The 17,680-nt window shown below is 40.8% G+C and overlaps 1 protein-coding gene across 1 annotated transcript; it reads left to right on the top strand.

Annotated features, from left to right (window-relative positions):
• The first annotated feature begins 10 nt into the window (after positions 1–10).
• On the top strand, positions 11–17,071 carry TUBGCP2 (tubulin gamma complex component 2). The gene is made up of 17 exons (XM_007433147.4): positions 11–296; positions 1,645–1,773; positions 2,968–3,156; positions 4,335–4,494; positions 4,825–5,032; positions 5,202–5,401; positions 6,436–6,625; positions 6,865–7,010; positions 7,788–7,968; positions 8,111–8,291; positions 12,059–12,231; positions 12,489–12,617; positions 13,494–13,614; positions 14,604–14,747; positions 15,317–15,445; positions 15,947–16,110; positions 16,417–17,071. Exons 1-17 carry the CDS (start codon positions 144–146, stop codon positions 16,529–16,531), a joined length of 2,712 nt encoding a protein of 903 aa, XP_007433209.1. The 5' UTR covers positions 11–143; the 3' UTR covers positions 16,532–17,071.
• The last annotated feature ends 609 nt before the right edge of the window (positions 17,072–17,680 follow it).

Raw genomic sequence — 17,680 nt, 5'->3', positions numbered from 1 at the left:
ATGCGGAGGATGGTTGCTGGGAGACGAGGGGGCGGGCCAGGAAAGGTAGAGGCTTTGGTACCTTGCTCCTAATAAGTATGGTCCTGCCTTGCAGGGTTGTTATTGCTGCCCTGGTGAAGCGCTAATGCTGCTTTCTCGTCACTATGAGCGAGTTTCGGATTCATCACGACGTGAACGAGCTCCTGAGCTTACTGCGAGTGCGGGGCGGCGGGGAAGGGGCGGAGGTTTACATCGACCTGCTGCAGAAGAACCGCGCTCCTTATCTCACCACCACCGCCTCCGCCCTCGGAGCCAAGGTGGGTCGGCCGGGAGAAACGGGGGTCGGGGAGGACGGTGGGCGGACAGCGGAGTCCTTTCGGGCCCGGGAATATCCAATTTGATAGCAAAAGGCCTTTTGTATAGAAGAGAATGAGATATTTTGAAGTAAACGCCGTACAGGGATCACGGATAGCTGCGTACGCCCACTCGGCTGTTCCTCGGCAGTAATAATGTTCAACGGTAAAGTGTTTTTAAAAATCAATTTTAAAAGGGCTGACTGGCCTAGCATAAACTCTGGTGAGATGAAGATACCCATAAAGCACCTTCTGGGTCCAGTGACCCAGAGGGGGCCTCTGCCACCTAAAAGAGCTACTGGTTTCCTTCAAAATACGGAAGCTGTGTTCGTATTTGCTGGCCTCGCTGACCATCTTTTATCCCGGAGTGAGCCAGGCAAATCCAGATTCATAGAGTTATGCAGAGCCATTTAGCCCATCAGGTCCGATCCCCTGCTTGGGGTAGGAACCAAAATTAAACTGTTTATTTATATATATCAAATTTGTCACCGCCCATCTCATTAAACAGCTCTGGGCGGTTCACAAAACAATTAAAATAAATTAAAATTACAAAATTACAATAATAAATAGAAAATAAATAAATCAAAAATAATTAGCAGTCACTCAGGGAGCATCACTTGAGGCGCTAGCCAGCCCCAGGATTGGGTAAGGTTGTTATCACCCCACGCAAGCTGGCAGAGCCAGGTCTTTAATTCTTTCCGGAAGGCCGGTAGGGTGGGGGCCTCCCACACCTCTGGGGGGAGAATGTTCCAAAGGGCGGGGGCAACGGCAGAGAAGGCTCTTCTTCTGGGCCCCGCAGTTATTGGTCTATTGGTGTATAGACATGGTGATAGCAAAGATGTTTTCGCCAAGATAGAAGAAACATGGGGAGATGTGTAAGTGATGTTGGTCTCTTTATCTTTTTTTTTTTTTTTTTTGGCTTCCTCACTCCTCTTCTTTTGCATAATGTTGCATACCCCAAAGAGGAATGGCTTGGTGGGTACATATATGATGCAAATACAACCAGAGAGGGAAAATGTATAGCAGCTTTTTTTCCTCCCACTACAGGATCACAGTCTGGCTGCCTAGCAATTCTGCTTCATGCCAGAGCAAAGAGGCTTTGTTAAGTAGAAAAGTGCTCTGGAAGTCTATAGATAAATATGTGTGTATTTTCCTCTTGTAATACATAACAACAATACTGTTATTGTTGGCTGTTTTATTTTGGTTGTTTTTGTACACGATCCAAAGTTGCACTTCTCAAGTTGGGCCGCCATATAAATTCTTTAATTAAAATTTTAAAAGTAAATAATAATAACAGTAATGTGCTCCCTAGGTTAAAATTGCAGAGTTTTCTCGGACTCCAGAAGATTTCTTGAACAAATACGATGAACTGAAATCAAAGAACACAAGGCATCTTGACTCACTTGTGTATCTGCTGTCCAAGCTTACAGAAGACAAAGAGGTAGAAGCAATTTTAATTCTTCTTTAGTTGTGTTGGTAAGAAGAATAGGATACCAAGCATTAAAGGAGTCAAGACCAACCACGGTTGCTCAGTGGGGTCCAGAAAGGAGTAGAAACAAGAAGGAAATTCTCTTGCATTCTCAAAGTAACAGCATTGAGTTGAGGAATACAGCAAAGCAAAATAAAAGTCTAGTCTAAGTAACAGTAGTTTTCCAAGGCCATGGGCAGAATAATTTCTATATGTAGTACCAGAGTCTTTTTAATTGGGGATGTTACTGGAGATGATAATAGAATGTAGGGGATGAAAGAGATTTGGGAAATTATCTAGTCCAGGGTTCCCCAAAGTGGTCAATATCAACCACTAAGGGTTGATGGGACTATCCATTGTTGTTATTATTTGTAGTGCTATTAGTTAAAGTAGTATTTATTAAATTATTTTCATATAATAAATGTTTGGGTGTTGATGAACAATCTGAAACTTCATGAAGGAGTCAATGAGCTGAAGAGTTTGGGAACCCCTGATCTAGCCAAACCCCCTGTCCAGTCAACCCCCTGTCCTGATCTAGTTAAACCCCCTGTCCAGTGTGGGAATTCAGTAGTATAGCATCACTGACTGACAAGAGATCCAGTCTCTATTTACACACCTCTGGAGAAGGAGAGTCCACCATCACTCAAGATAGTCTGTTCCATTGTTGAACAGTTCTTACCATTAGGAACTTTCTTCTGATGTCCAGCTAAAATCTGCTTCCTTATAATTGAAACCCATTTAACTAATACAGAGGATCTTCTGCACAAAGAGAATACATTCCATCCTAAAAAAAAAATTTTTTTTAAGTAAACACTTATTCAAGGATGTTTCAGAAACTGAATTAAGTTATTAACAGGTACTCACTATAAAGCTATAATCAAGAACACCTGGGCAAGAGAGCTTTGTGCTACAGAACCAAAAGCTGAACGCTTTAAAAGATTGTGTACAAAACTCATCTTGCCATACAGACACCCAAACTCCATAAAAGGATACTCTAATCTGAAGGGGTATCTGAATTGCCAGAAATGAAAGTAGATGTCCAGATATGTTGATAGCCAGAAGTACAGCAAGTTTAATGAATAATAATGAAGGAAATCATCCATGTGTATGTGAAAGACTTTGGAGCCGTCATTATTTCTGAGTTTTGCTTTTTGGACCATTTTTTAGACTCTACAATACTTGCAGCAGAATGCGAAGGAAAGGGCAGAACTTGCAGCAAATGCAGCAGCCAGTAACAGTGGTAGCAGCAGCCTCACTTTCTCTGTCCCCTCAACAACTTCCAAAATGACTGTTCAAGAACTGGAGGAGTTACGGAAACAGCTGGGCACTGTGACAACTGGCTCCAGCTTGCAGCAGGTCTCTGAGATTCTTCCTTTGTTTGTGTATTTGATGTATATAAGCCAGTCACAAGGGTACATGCATATTCTTTATGATTCCACATTTATTGGGGGGGAGTGAAATTTATTTTCCTAATAAGCAATTGTGATTTACTTCTTACTAGAAAACCTTTAGAAAGATTGAAGCCATTGGGGGGAGGCTTTTTTCCTCGGTTTTTTTTTTTTAAATAAGATCATAACTTTGGAGAGAAAAATAGAAATTCGTGTTATAAGTTTCTTCTCAGACTTAAAATTTTTCACTTTTGCTAACATAGATGCTTCCCTCTAAGAAAGATGTGGAATGCTATTTGAACGTCAGCTGGTTATTGCCAAAAACATCTAGTGGAATTATTTTGATGTTGGAAGGTGATAGAAGAGATTGCAAATAAAATAATTGCCGAAACCTTTGATTGTGAATGAAGAACATATCCCCTGTCAAGAAACAAAAATTGAGGTTATCCAATATTATATATTTATCAAAAGTTATAAGGAATCATGAGGAAATTATACATACTCTAGTAACTTCTTGGGTAGATGCTGCAATATGTTATATATAGGCTATCTCTGAAAATCCTTTGACAACTTCAGTTACTCAATATAGCCCTGAAAGGTTACTTATAACCTATCTAGTACTCTGTTAGCTATCGTGACTGCCAATTCATTTCTGAGCGCAGTTCACTATCTTGATGTTGATTTTTAAAGCCCTGAATGATTAGAGGCCAGGCCTGAGTGGCCTGAGGAATGCTTCCTCCTGTATGGACTAGCCTGGCTCTTCAGTCATTTTCTGACGATCCTGTATTTGTAAAGTGTGGTTGTGGATGCTTAAAGAGGACTAAACAATGTTACTTGGCACCTTTCAATTTTTCAGTTATATGTACAACTTTTGAGCTCTTTGTGGAATGTGAAGACTGTATGAGAAGTGTGGTATTAACTGGTTGGGGTTTTTTTAAGAAATATTTTTGACTGCTCAAATAAAGATAGATAACATCACTCTTTTTTTTTCTTTTGGCCCTGCAGTAAATTCATTGCTAAAAATATTTCACCCTGCTGTGACAAAGAACCAATTTGTCTCATCTCTTCTGTGGCAAAAAGGCTTCTTTTATTCATTTGATAAGAATTTCACTCAGAGAGTGCTCATGTCTCTTTTTTGTTTGACAGCCTCTTGAACTTGTACGAAAGGCACTCAGAGAAAAGCAGAACAAGAAAAATTCTGGCCAGCCTATCCCATCGTTCCCTTCCTGGGTGTATGAGAGACCAGCTCTTATTGGAGACTTTCTCTCTAGCTCTAGTTTAAGCACAGATACAACTGTGCCAATAGGTAAGTAAAAGTGGTAGATTATAAGACCATCTAATCTTGAAGCTCAACACCATTTGTTTGGTTGGAGCCTTTCATTGGCACTTAAACATTCAACCTATATATATATGCTAGTAACATCCAGTTTCTTGCTAGCATACCTCAAAGGAACTGGGATGTATAGTTAGAGATATTAATTAATCTGTGTACATTACTCTGTCAAACCAGGGAAAATTCTTTTGCATCTAAACTTGATCCTTTTAATACCAAAACTTGATTCTCCAGAAGTCTGAAGGTTATTTGTTTTTAAGAGCCCTTCCCCAAAATAACATATCTCTTTGGTTTTCCCATCAGGAACATTACCATTGGCAGCCCAAGAGTCTGCAGTTGTGGAAGACTTGCTGTATGTTTTGATAGGTGTGGACGGCAGATACATCACAGCACAGCCCCTTGTTGGTAGAGAGAATCGTACTTTTTTAGTGGATCCCAATCTAGATATGTCAGTTAAGGAACTGGTCACTAGAATCCTCCCTGTCGCTGCAAGTTACTCCATAATATCCAGGTACCAGTGATTGCCTTGAAATTTCACTGGGGGAGAACTATGTAGGTGCCCATCCCTTGTGTGCTTTATTGCAACTACCCTAGAATGCCAGGCTCCTATTTTAGCTAACAAACCATCCTACTGGTTTGGTCTTGCATATATGATTGACAAAAGGCTTGGATCTTTGCAGGTTTGTGGAAGAGAAATCTTCCTTTGAATATGGACAAGTGAATCATGCATTGGCGGCAGCAATGAGGACCCTCATTAAAGAGTATATGATCCTGATAACCCAGCTGGAACATCTCCAGCGCCAAGGACTCCTCTCTCTGCAGAAGCTTTGGTTTTATATCCAGCCCACAATGAGAACCATGGAAATCTTGGCCTCTCTTGGTGAGGAATTCTTTTTCTGTTTTGATTTATTGGGGTGATGGCAAATATTTTCTGCTAGATGGCTTTAAGCATTTCTCTGTATCTGTAGTATGGCCAGTTTTGTTAGTGAACCAGATGGATTTTTTCTGCCTGTATTTCTCTTCTTCAGTTGTTTGTCTAAAGCAAAATCCTAATTCAATTACTATTTTTAGTAACTACACTGTCTGGCGGTCTAAAATAATACCTGTTCTTTGACTACATGAGGCAGGGCATCAAAGATGTGAAAACTGCACCTCCTGCTTCCAAGGAAAAATGTCTCAGCAAGGGCTAACAAATATCTATTGGCTGAAGAGAGCCCTCATATGCCACGCGCTTCCCTCTCTACCACTTTCCAGCCAGAAAGAATACTCAGGTCTGCCAGAGGCCTAAAACTTCAGAAGTAGAAGGAAGCATGCTATTACTCCATATTTCAGCCAGGGGGGTTAAGACTGCTGGGTTATGTGACTGTGCATTTGTACTGTAGTGTAAGCTGCCTTGAGGCTATCATTCTTGTTATAATTTTAGGTGTGATAATTTAAATCACTCTGGAAACCTATTGAGCTGAATAGCAGGACCTTTTCAAAGTTACAGATGAATACATACATAAAGAATTTGGTTTCACCATAGAACATGCTTAATTTGAGCTGATCGCTTAGAGCTGAACAATCACTTTTATGTGTACTTTGATAGCATCAGTTTGACTAGCATTTATTCTGCTTGCAAAATTATTCCTGCTGATTCAGAGATGTTTAAAATTGCATTGTGGCACTTGAGAGCTGTATTTAATTTTTTTTCCGCATGCAATTTACTAAGCTCAGTGAGTCTTTTTGAAGTTGCACATTTAGTGGGATAGCAGTGTTGCAGTTGAATATTCAAACAGGTGGGATACTTGTAGAAAGTATGCAGCAGATTCTTTCAGCAAATGAAGGATCTTTCATGATGAGTGATTGGTTCAGTAGATCTTAGAAATGCATTTCTTCACAGTGAAGTTTTTAAAAGTGTGTCTTTTGTTTTAGCTACTTCGATAGACAAGGGTGAATGTATGGGAGGTTCAACACTCAGCCTACTCCATGACAAAACATTCAACTACACAGGAGACAGCCAAGCCCAGGAGCTGTGTCTTTATTTAACCAAAGCTGCCAGTGTTCCATACTTTGAAATCTTGGAAAAGTGGATCTACAGAGGCATTATCAACGATCCTTATAGGTACCCTGAGGAATCACGCTCATTTTTCTTCTTTGGTCTATGTATCAACTATGGCATGCTTGGGAAGCAAGGTAAAATTGTCTGCACTGATTGTAGTGGTGTGCTAGCATTGCCAGAGCATAATACCCTAGAAAACCAGAAATCCTCTTCCGCTTTTGTACTCTAATTTCCCCCTTTCTCCCTACCATCCCCAGCTGCTCTTCATCACTCCCAAACATTGATTGTTTTTACTTTTACAGTGAATTCATGGTGGAGGAACATGAACTCCAAAAGGAAAAGATCCAGGAGGACTATAATGATAAGTACTGGGATCAAAGATACACCATTGTCCAGCAACAGATTCCCTCCTTCCTGCAAAAGATTGCAGATAAAATTCTTAGCACAGGTAAGCATTTGTCTGTCAATGAGCAGAAAAGGGGCCAGAGGCTCCTGGGGGTGGGGGGGGACTAAGTACTTAAAAACATGAAATGTGCCTCCTTTGGAAGCTAAGAGTGAGATTTTTTTTTTTATCATGAAAGAGCCATGGCTGTTCATGGAGCCTGAGGAAGTCCTATGGACGGAATACCACTCGCCTTTTTGCAAAAAATTAGTCTGTAATTTTGGAATATGCTTAAGCCAGCTTTTCCAGGATGGCATTTTCTTACTTTCTAATTTTATTCTCACAAGGACTATGTGAGGTAGCCTATCTTGTGAATGAGTCAACTAATGAGTTTATGTAACCCTACGGAACTGGAACCTGATGGGTCTTCCCAAAAAAGATCATGGAGATTTTTATTTATTTATTTATTGATGCCTTCAAGTTAGTCTTGACTCCTGGCAACTGCCTGGACAAGTCCCTGCAGTTTTCTTGGCAAGGTTTCAGAAGTGGCTTACAATTGCCTGCCTCTTAGGACTGAGAGAGAGTGACCCAAGGTCACCCAGCTGGTTTCATGCTTAAGGCCAGACTAGAACTCACAGTCTCCCAGTTTCTAGCCTGATGCCTTAACCACTACATCAGACTGGCTCCCTTGAGGATAATAGTTATTTTTAAATGTATTTGTAGTGTGCCATGTGTTAACCCACTTCTTTTGGCTCCACTACAAGGCAGAGCAAATTAAGCCTTGTTTGATGCAGAGTTTTTATTCAGTCTGTGCCCACCTGAGTTATTCCCTTCTCCCTTCAGGGAAGTACTTAAATGTGGTCCGGGAGTGTGGTCATGATGTTACTTGCCCAGTGGCAAAGGAGGTCGTTTATACTTTGAAGGAGCGTGAATATGTGGAACAGATAGAGAAGGCCTATAATTATGCCAGCAAAGTCTTGCTTGATTTCCTGATGGATGAAAAGGAACTTGTGGCCCACTTAAGGTTTGCTTCATTTGTTACATTCAGAAAGTATGGCTTTTTCCTTGTTTTGCCCAAGAAAATGATTCAGGGAGAGTGGAAACATGCTGGCTTTTGGTAGCATTTCTTCTTGCAGAAAGTTAATATGTGCTTTTTTGTTGAGCAGGTCCATCAAACACTATTTTCTTATGGACCAAGGTGATTTCTATGTCCATTTCATGGATTTGACAGAAGAGGAGTTGAAAAAGCCAGTGGATGATATCATTCCAACTAGACTGGAAGCTCTTCTGGAATTAGCATTACGTATGAGCACAGCTAACACTGACCCATTTAAAGATGATTTAAAGGTAAGTGAGTTCTTGCAGCCTGAAATGAAGGCAAGATGTTCTAAAAGCCAGAAAATAAAGACGGATCTCAGATCCACAGATAAAAGCTAGGAAGCCTAGGTTATCTGTTTCTGTCTTTACCAAGCGAATAATATGAAACCATGTCAGGGATACACATTATTTGGAATAGTCAATTATATTTTGTATTTTGGGCTACAGTGGCAAAACCCAGATCATCAGTGATCATAACTTAATATCACTATTCATTCAGCAACCATTATGACAGCGCTGAATGAATGGTACTTAGAGTCGGTCCTCGAAGTTATGACCATTACAGCGCCCCCGCAGTCACATGATCCAAATTTGGGTGCTTGGCAGCCCACCTGCATTTATGACTGTAGGGTGCACTTCAACTCCCCCCACCTATCTCCCCCCATCTTCTGCCCTTTTGGCTGCCCTGCACTCCTCCACCCCACCACTCTGTACTCCACCCCTCTGTCCTGCACCCCCTCCACCCTGCACTCCACCACCCCAGCTGACCTTCACCGTCTTCTTCCTCCCGCTGCTGACAAGGTGCGTCCAGCGTGGCCCCTCACAAGGCAGCTGCTGGCCGTCCCAAAGCCTCACAAGGCCTTCCCAAGGTCACACACAGCTAGCAGCTGCCTCATGAAGGGCCAGGCCAGGCAGCAGGAGCACAGGGCAGCCAAAAGGGCAGAGATGGGGGGGGAGATAGGAGTTGAAGTAGAGGCAAGCACGGCAGAGCAGGAGAAGTGTGAGGTCCTTGCCTAAGCGTGCCTAACGACAGCACGGTCCTGGGCTAAGAACCTTACCTGGGACTACCAAACTGCTGTTACTAAGCAGTGCAGTCACGTGATATTTCACCTAATGACTGCATTGCTTAGCAATGAAAATTCCAGTCCCAATTAGGGCGTTAAGTGAAGACTATCTGTATCTGGTGTTAGTGACACTAGTGTAAATTTATAACAAAACTTTCAAACTATTCTATTTAATTAAATGAACTGAAACCTATTTTATTTAATTTCAAAGTTTCTGTCCTGTCTTTAAAACAAAGCTAAATGCAAAGTCCAATCCCAATTTTTGAGAATTTTTCCAGGTCCCTCGCTGTGTTCCAAAGATGGTGCTTCACTGGGAAGCAGGAGTTACTAAAGTTGAATCTGGCCTTTGGATTATTAGTTTTAACTTTTAGGTTAAATTATTGCAAAACCCAGCTGGATTGGCTCTTTTGACTCCATTTGGGAAAACGCAGTTTTCAAGAAATTGCACTTCTGTGGCTTTTCATGGGACCATCTTTTACCAGTGATGTATTTATTAACAACCTCTTTACAAAATACCGATTAGTATGGATATGGTTAGTTATCTGCATAAGATCCCTGTTTCAAAATTCAGAAGTAATATAGAAAAATTTCCTTCGCTAAACAATGGTACACCTGTGAAGTACCTTTGTTTAAGGTGCAATAAAAGGTGCAATAAAAACCACCACTCATGTTCTGTTACACTGCCAGTTGTATACAGACACTCCCTTGCAATTGATCTCCCGCTCCTCTCTAAATTCTGTATCCCGAAACGTTGCTAAGTTTTGTTATACTGTGTGCAAACTCTGCCCTACTATGAGCTGTAACTGTTAGGCTTATGCAATGTCTTACTGTGGTAGTCTTTTTTTTGCGGGGGGTGGTTATGATTGTAATCAGGTCTATTGATTCAGGTAAAATATTATACAATGTATAAAATCCTATAGGGCAAAAAAAAATCCTGAAACAACCATAATAATAGATACACTATTAACAACAGAACATTAATTCATGTAGCATTTACTATATAAGCCAAGAGGACATGCAGCTGAAAGCCTTTTAACTGGGTGAGTTTCAAGAAACTACCAAAGACAAAGGGTCATGATTATTATGATTATTACACTTATATGCTACCCAACTCTCACTTGTCAGTTAATAATTCCATAATAGGGTACACATGCAACAAACTATATTTTGTGGATAGAAGAAATGCCTTTTGCATAAATTCCCTTATATACAGTGGGGCAAAAAAGTATTTAGTCAGCCACCAATTGTGCAAGTTCTCCCACTTAAAAAGATGAGAGAGGCCTGTAATTTTCATCATAGGTATACCTCAACTATGAGAGACAAAATGGGGGGAAAAATCCAGAAAATCACATTGTCTGATTTTTAAAGAATTTATTTGCAAATCATGGTGGAAAATAAGTATTTGGTCACCTACAAACAAGCAAGATGTCTGGCTCTCACAGACCTGTAACTACTTCTTTAAGAGGCTCCTCTGTCCTCCACTCGTTACCTGTAGTAATGGCACATGTTTGACCTTGTTATCAGTATAAAAAACACCTGTCCACAACCTCAAACAGTCACACTCCAAACTCCACTATGGCCAAGACCAAAGAGCTGTTGAAGGACACCAGAAACAAAATTGTAGACCTGCACCAGGCTGGGAAGACTGAATCTGCAATAGGCAAGCAGCTTGGTGTGAAGAAATCAACTGTGGGAGCAATAATTAGAAAATGGAAGACATACAAGACCACTGATAATCTCCCTCGATCTGGGGCTCCATGCAAGATCTTACCCTGTGGGGTCAAAATGATCACAAGAACGGTGAGCAAAAATCCCAGAACCACACGGGGGGACCTAGTGAATGACCTGCAGAGAGCTGGGACCAAAGTAACAAAGGCTACCATCAGTAACACACTATGCCGCCAGGGACTCAAATCCTGCAGTGCCAGACGTGTCCCCCTGCTTAAGCCAGTACATGTCCGGGCCTGTCTGAAGTTTGCTAGAGAGCATTTGGATGATCCAGAAGAGGATTGGAAGAATGTCATATGGTCAGATGAAACCAAAGTAGAACACTTTGGTCTAAACTCAACTCGTCGTGTTTGGAGGAGAGAGAATGCTGAGTTGTATCCAAAGAACACCATACCTACTGTGAAGCATGGGGGTGGAAACATCATGCTTTGGGGCTGTTTTTCTGCAAAGGGACCAGGACGACTGATCCGTGTAAAGGAAAGAATGAATGGGGCCATGTATCGTGAGATTTTGAGTGAACACCTCCTTCCATCAGCAAGGGCATTGAAGATGAAACGTGGCTGGGTCTTCCAGCATGACAATGATCCCAAACACACACCCCGGGCAACGAAGGAGTGGCTTCGTAAGAAGCATTTCAAGGTCCTGGAGTGGCCTAGCCAGTGTCCAGATCTCAACCCCATGGAAAACCTTTGGAGGGAGTTGAAAGTCCATGTTGCCCAGCGACAGCCCCAAAACATCACTGCTCTAGAGGAGATCTGCATGGAGGAATGGGCCAAAATACCAGCAACAGTGTGTGAAAACCTTGTGAAGACTTACAGAAAACGTTTGACCTCTGTCATTGCCAACAAAAGATATAACAAAGTATTGAGATGAACTTTTGATATTGACCAAATACTTATTTTCCACCATGATTTGCAAATAAATTCTTTAAAAATCAGACAATGTGATTTTCTGGATTTTTTTTCCCATTTTGTCTCTCATAGTTGAGGTATACCTATGATGAAAATTACAGGCCTCTCTCATCTTTTTAAGTGGGAGAACTTGCACAATTGGTGGCTGACTAAATACTTTTTTGCCCCACTGTACTTTATCTAACCTAATTACTTAATAATAATAATGCTTTATATTTGGTAAAAAGATTATGATTTCTGCTCCCATATTGCATTTGTCAACTTTTTATTTTGGTTTTAAGCTAACCTCATTGCTCTTGTGGTCTTTTTCAAGGTTGACTTGATGCCACATGATCTCATAACACAGCTCCTGCGAGTTCTGGCCATTGAGACAAAGCAGGAGAAGGCAATAATCAATGCTGATCCAACAGAGCTCTCTCTCAGTGGCCTGGAAGCATTTTCTTTTGATTACATTGTGAAATGGCCATTATCTCTCATCATCAACAGGTAAGCCAGAGAGAGGAATTTCTGACAGAAAGAAGCAAGTCGTTCATACATATTGCCATCGTTATAATTCTGTGGTGGTTTGATCATTGATTATTGGGATCCCAATAAAGGAAGTGTTCAGGGTGGAATGAAAACTGTCCTTGCCTAGATAACTTTCCTTCTGGGAAAATCTAACGCTTGCTTAGCAATTGCTCATAGGTCAGAAATATTCTAAGATTACACTTCTGTATGTTGCTATCTTTGTGCTTGACTTCTAGAAAAGCCTTAACACGGTACCAGATGCTCTTCAGACACATGTTTTATTGTAAGCACGTGGAGAGGCAGTTATGCAATGTCTGGATCAGCAGCAAAACAGCTAAGCAGTGTTCACTGCATTCATCAAAATGGTAAATAATCCTTCAGTTTTCAGAGGACTAGAGATAGTTGTTCAGCTATTTATGCAAGCAGCCTTCTCCCTGTGACTTCTGTTTATGATCTTTCCCTGCCAAGGCATGTTTCCCAACCTGGAAATTCTTGGCCCCTCTTATGGAGATGCAGAGAGGAGTCTTTGCTTTCTTAACAAAGATGGTTAATTTTTTGCCATTCTAAAAGTGAAGGTAGAGATCTCATTTATGTTAATGGTTTCCAGCTTTTTTCCTTCCCTTTCCTCCAGTGAAATGTTTTGACCTAAAGCTAAACATCATGAATGTTTGAAAGATAAGTAAATTTGAAGCTGCAGCTGATGCATGAAAAACTGCCTTGTATTGTGTGAAGTTGTTAGTACTTCAGTATTGTCTGCAGTGCTGGGGGTGGCTTTTCTGGATTTTTGCCATTTCTTTCTCAACACTCCTTGAAGATGTCATGGATTGAGCCCATCTGCATGCAGAACATAAGTAGTAACTGAGGATGTGTTTGCATGACACATTAAGCTGCAGGGAACAGTTAATGAGAGTATGCACTATTTGCCTTTATACCACTTTCTTATGTGGCTCACTAACTACAATTGAAGACTTACTTGAACCATAATGTATCATTGAAACCAAAGTGGTTGCTGTTTAGATTTCTGGAAACTGAAATTGAAACCTACAATGAGCATTGGTTCCAAATCCTGGTTTCTGCAAATAGAACAATGGCCACTCCAAATTCAGAAGCATGTTACCCCTCAGTGGCAGGCTTGGACTTATTACCCTGACAATCTCTCTTAAGTTTGTTGTTCCCTTACAAGCTTCATCAATCCCAATTAGTGAACTCCCTCCTTGTGCTCACTGCTCCTCTCTGTTTAGGTTTGCAGGTGCTTTTACTCTGCGTCAGCGGATGCTCAATTTTGTGCAGAACATCCAATACTATATGATGTTTGAAGTGATGGAACCAACATGGCATATTCTGGAGAAGAATCTGAAGTTGGTTAGTCTGGATCAAACTGTCTTAGCGGGAATAATTGTTTAAAGAGTTAGCTATGCTGCTGAGTCAAAACCATAGGAGCCAGTAGGTTTCTGCCATCTATTCTAACTGCCTATTAGCAAAGCTGTGAGAGACTTCTACTGAAAAAAAAATTCCTGCCACTAGGGCTCATGTAAATCCACAGAACATGGTTTATATTCCTGAGCAGGCTTCCTGGATGGAATTTTTGATTGCCTACGGCAACCAGGCAAATGGATAAACATTATTTCCAAGTACAAGAAGTTTAGAACTTTAACAGTTCTTTAAACCAGATGCTTCTGAAATACATGTAGATTTTCTAGACAGAGCAAAGATATCCAATCCTACCATGAGCAGTTACCATCCTTTTTTATCAGCTATTGCTAATCTAGCTTCCTCCCTTGTTTAAATCTTTGGCTGCATGGATGTTTCCAAGCTACATCATTGCTGCAGTTTGGCTAGATTCACATGACATGCTTAACCAGGCCAGTTAAAAAAAAAAAAGCAGTCACATTCATACAACATGATAATTTGATTAATTTTAGTGTTGGTTACTTTGTGACTTGGTTGTTATTCAACCCCCAGCCCGCTTGATTGGTTTGTGATTGATTGTATTATGTGAACACTGAAAACCAGTTAATTCAGTACCCAGATTATTGTATAAATTGAGGCTTTAGAGCAAACTAGTTTTGTATTGCTCCAGAAGACATACCTAGAACTGATAGCTGGAAATGGTATGGAAGCCAGTTTCAGCTAAACATAGGGAGAAAATTCCAAAGGATAGGAGCTGCCTTGGAAGATGGCAGACTATCTGAAGAGAAATATTTAAATAGAGGTTGGCCACCATTTCTGTGAGATAAACAAGTTGGATTCTGTTCTGCAGAGCATCAAACAGGATTACACTAGACAACTTCTAAATTTTCTTCCATGATTGCTGGAGGAAGGGTTGGTTGATATTTTATTTCCTTCAATAGGCCTCCAATATTGATGATGTCTTGAGTCACCACACAAGTTTCTTGGATAATTGCTTGAAGGATTGCATGCTTACCAATCCAGAGTTACTGAAGATCTTTTCCAAGCTAATGTCTGTGTGTGTCATGTTCACCAATTGCATGCAGGTAGGACCCATATAGCTATGGAATAAGTCTCACTCTAGATTTGCTGAGAAGGGCCACCTGCTGGGCTATTTAGGACCCCAAAGGGGATACATGTATGCCTTAAGATTGGAACATGAGCATTAACACCTATAACTGCAGTACTTTAAAGCAGTCGTTCCTTTTTCCCAGGATTGCACAGCTGTCTGAAGAAAAGATGCAGCTTATTTGTTTATTTACAAGATTTGTAAATTGCTGCAATTATACTTGCCCCTGGCAGCATATACCGAAACCAAAACAAAACCAAGTAGAAGTATTGGCTTCATGGCTGCCATTGGACATGAAATCTGGGAGTGCAGATGTGCACCACCCAACCACATCTCAGTAATGCAAGCTAAGTCTAGGCAATTGTCCCTTACCATGTCATAGATTGACACAATCTTTAAAGCAACACTGCTTTAAAGATAGGCATTATGCAGACAGGCACTGAGTTCATGCTCTTACATGCTCTGGAACATGAAAGATGATGCCTAGTCCTAGTATGTATGCATTTTGAATACTCCATCCTTTCTACTTTTCTTTCTGCCTGTCAGAGATTTTCCCACAGCATGAAGCTGGATAATGAAATGGACCGCCTCACTGTAGAGCATGGGACTATGAGAGGCCCACCTACTAAACAGGAACGAGTAGAAGAATCCACACGAAAGCAGCTTGCTAATAAGGTAGGTTGTGGGCTCCAAGCTCTACCCCCTTCTTCCCTTACTCATTAATTTCCAACATAGCACTTGAAAATGTTAGGCCATTGTATTTTGGCACTGTATCAGAATCACTAACTGGGGTCACACATAGAGCTAAACCATAATGTGGCTTGTTTCATTTTGGTTTGTTATATGAACCTAGTAAGTTGTGGTTTACAGACCATAGTTTATGGCTAAATGTGAACCAGACACATGTTCCATATATTTTGAAAAAATACCATGTAGGAAAGTGCAGCGCCTTTTCTCTTAATGCTGTACAATACAAATAGAGATTCTCATAATGGAGTTTGCAAGTTCTAAGAGTCTTTCAGTGCATTTACGTCCTTTGATTGTTTGAAAAATCAATTTTCTATGAAATGTATGTAAAGCAACATAAAATTGCAGGGTTCTTCCCCTTTCAGTTTCAATATTTTGGGGATAAGGAGAAAGAAATGGTGCTTCATTTCCTGTATTTTGCTTTTTCAGCTTTTAGCAGAGCAGGCAGATTCCTTGCATGTAAGTTCTGGCTTTGAGGCAACAATAAACAAGTTTGACAGCAATTTCTCTGCGCATCTCCTGGACCTCCTGGACAAACTGAGCATTTACAGCACCAATGACTGTGAGCACAGCATGATCAATATCATCTACAGGTGAGCAGAGATTTGTTCTCTTTCTCAGAAAAAATATTCCTCTTCCTCAACAATCTCTGTTGAGCGTATAAACCCCTGGAGAGCAAGGATTATCAATGGCAATCAGTTATCAGTGGCTATCAACATGGCTTTCCATTCCTGTTGCTGGGGAACAGCTTTTGCCCTCACATCCTGCTTGCAACTTCTCATAATCTGATGTGGCAGTGAGAAAGTAGATGCTGGGCTAGATGGACTCTTGTTCTAGCAGAGCTCTTAATTCAGTCCTTTCTATGGTCCACCCACATAATCCTACCCTTTCTTTCCTAGACTGGACTTCAATGGCTTCTACACAGAACGACTGGAGCATATGTCTGCAGAAAGGAGCCAGAAGACTGTGTTGCATGCGGCTCCTCCTCCCAGGGTTGCTGTCACCACTCAGTGAAAGGCTTTCTTTTTATGAAAGGCATTTTCCCAAAGAAAAGCAGGAGGGGCTAGGGGTTGCACTGAGAACTACATTGTTTCATCAGCACTTATGTTGCACAGGAATTGTAGAACAGCAGTGGAAGTGTAAAATACAAACTCTAGCAACAACAGCGTGTATAAGGGATTGTGACTCTGAATGCTTCTATATTTTTAAATCCAAACATTTTAATTTTAAATTCTCTGTATTATAGGTGAAAAATAGTGTTTCTAAGGAGCACCTGTAATCTTTAAAAACGTACTTTTATATGTTCATATTTAAGTCCTGGCTAAACTAATGGTGTCAGTGACTGCTCAATTCAGTCAAGAAATAGGATCATGCCATCTATTTTGATCAGGCAATAACATTAGTTTGGAGTAGAATAAATAAGATATTACATGAGCTTTCATGGACACTGTTCTGCTACTGGCCAGCTCATTTTGGTATTTGTACACTTTTGCTGAGAGCTTGACCACCTCCTCTTGTGTGCATTCCATTCAGATAAAGCTTCATTAAATTTCATCTTGAGTCTCTGTTGTATAAGTTTTCCAAAACTGCCTAACCCAACATCAGGTCTTCAAGAATCATTTATGTGCACATGCAAGGGAAAGTGGATGAACAAGAGTCTGGGAAAGTTGAGGGAACTCTGTGCTTTGGGAATAGTAGCACAGGAAGCAGGAGTTCAGATCTATTAGGTACATTGGGAACTACAGGTAGTCCTCGCTTAACAACCATTAGTTTAACGATGGTTCAATGTTACAACAGCCTCAGGAAAAGTACTTTACAACTTGTACTCACACAACCATCGCAAACCATCACACCCCCCTTGCAGTCACGTGATTGCAATTTGCTACCTTTTTTACAATGGTCGTTAAGTGAATTCTGGCAAAAAGGTCCATTGGAGAAGCTGGATTTGTTTAACAACCAAGTGGTTCACTTAACAAGGACATGACTCACTTAATGACCAATTTTCAGATCCCTATTGTTGTTAAGTGAGGACTACCTGTATTGTTGGAACCTAGCCACTAATGCCCCTAAAAAGAGTTTTCAAACTAAATCAATTTGAAGTCTTGAACCTCACATTGATAGGTACCAAAGGAATTCTGGAAAGAAAGAAGTTGTAAAGACTGA

Source organism: Python bivittatus, unplaced genomic scaffold (assembly GCF_059951505.1).
Source record: "Python bivittatus isolate LINGU-HERP-01145 unplaced genomic scaffold, Pbiv_v1 ctg000580_np1212, whole genome shotgun sequence".
Classification (NCBI taxonomy): domain Eukaryota; kingdom Metazoa; phylum Chordata; class Lepidosauria; order Squamata; family Pythonidae; genus Python; species Python bivittatus.
The sequence above is the reverse complement of the archived record's forward strand: the minus strand, read 5'-3'. Positions and strand labels throughout refer to the sequence as shown.

Coding starts and splice junctions, on each gene's coding strand:
- TUBGCP2 (XM_007433147.4), top strand. CDS start 144: ATGAGCGAGTTTCGGATTCATCACGACGTGAACGAGCTCCTGAGCTTA. Junction 5,033..5,201: donor AGTTACTCCATAATATCCAG/GTACCAGTGATT, acceptor GGATCTTTGCAG/GTTTGTGGAAGAGAAATCTT. Junction 12,618..13,493: donor TCACTGCATTCATCAAAATG/GTAAATAATCCT, acceptor CTCTCTGTTTAG/GTTTGCAGGTGCTTTTACTC.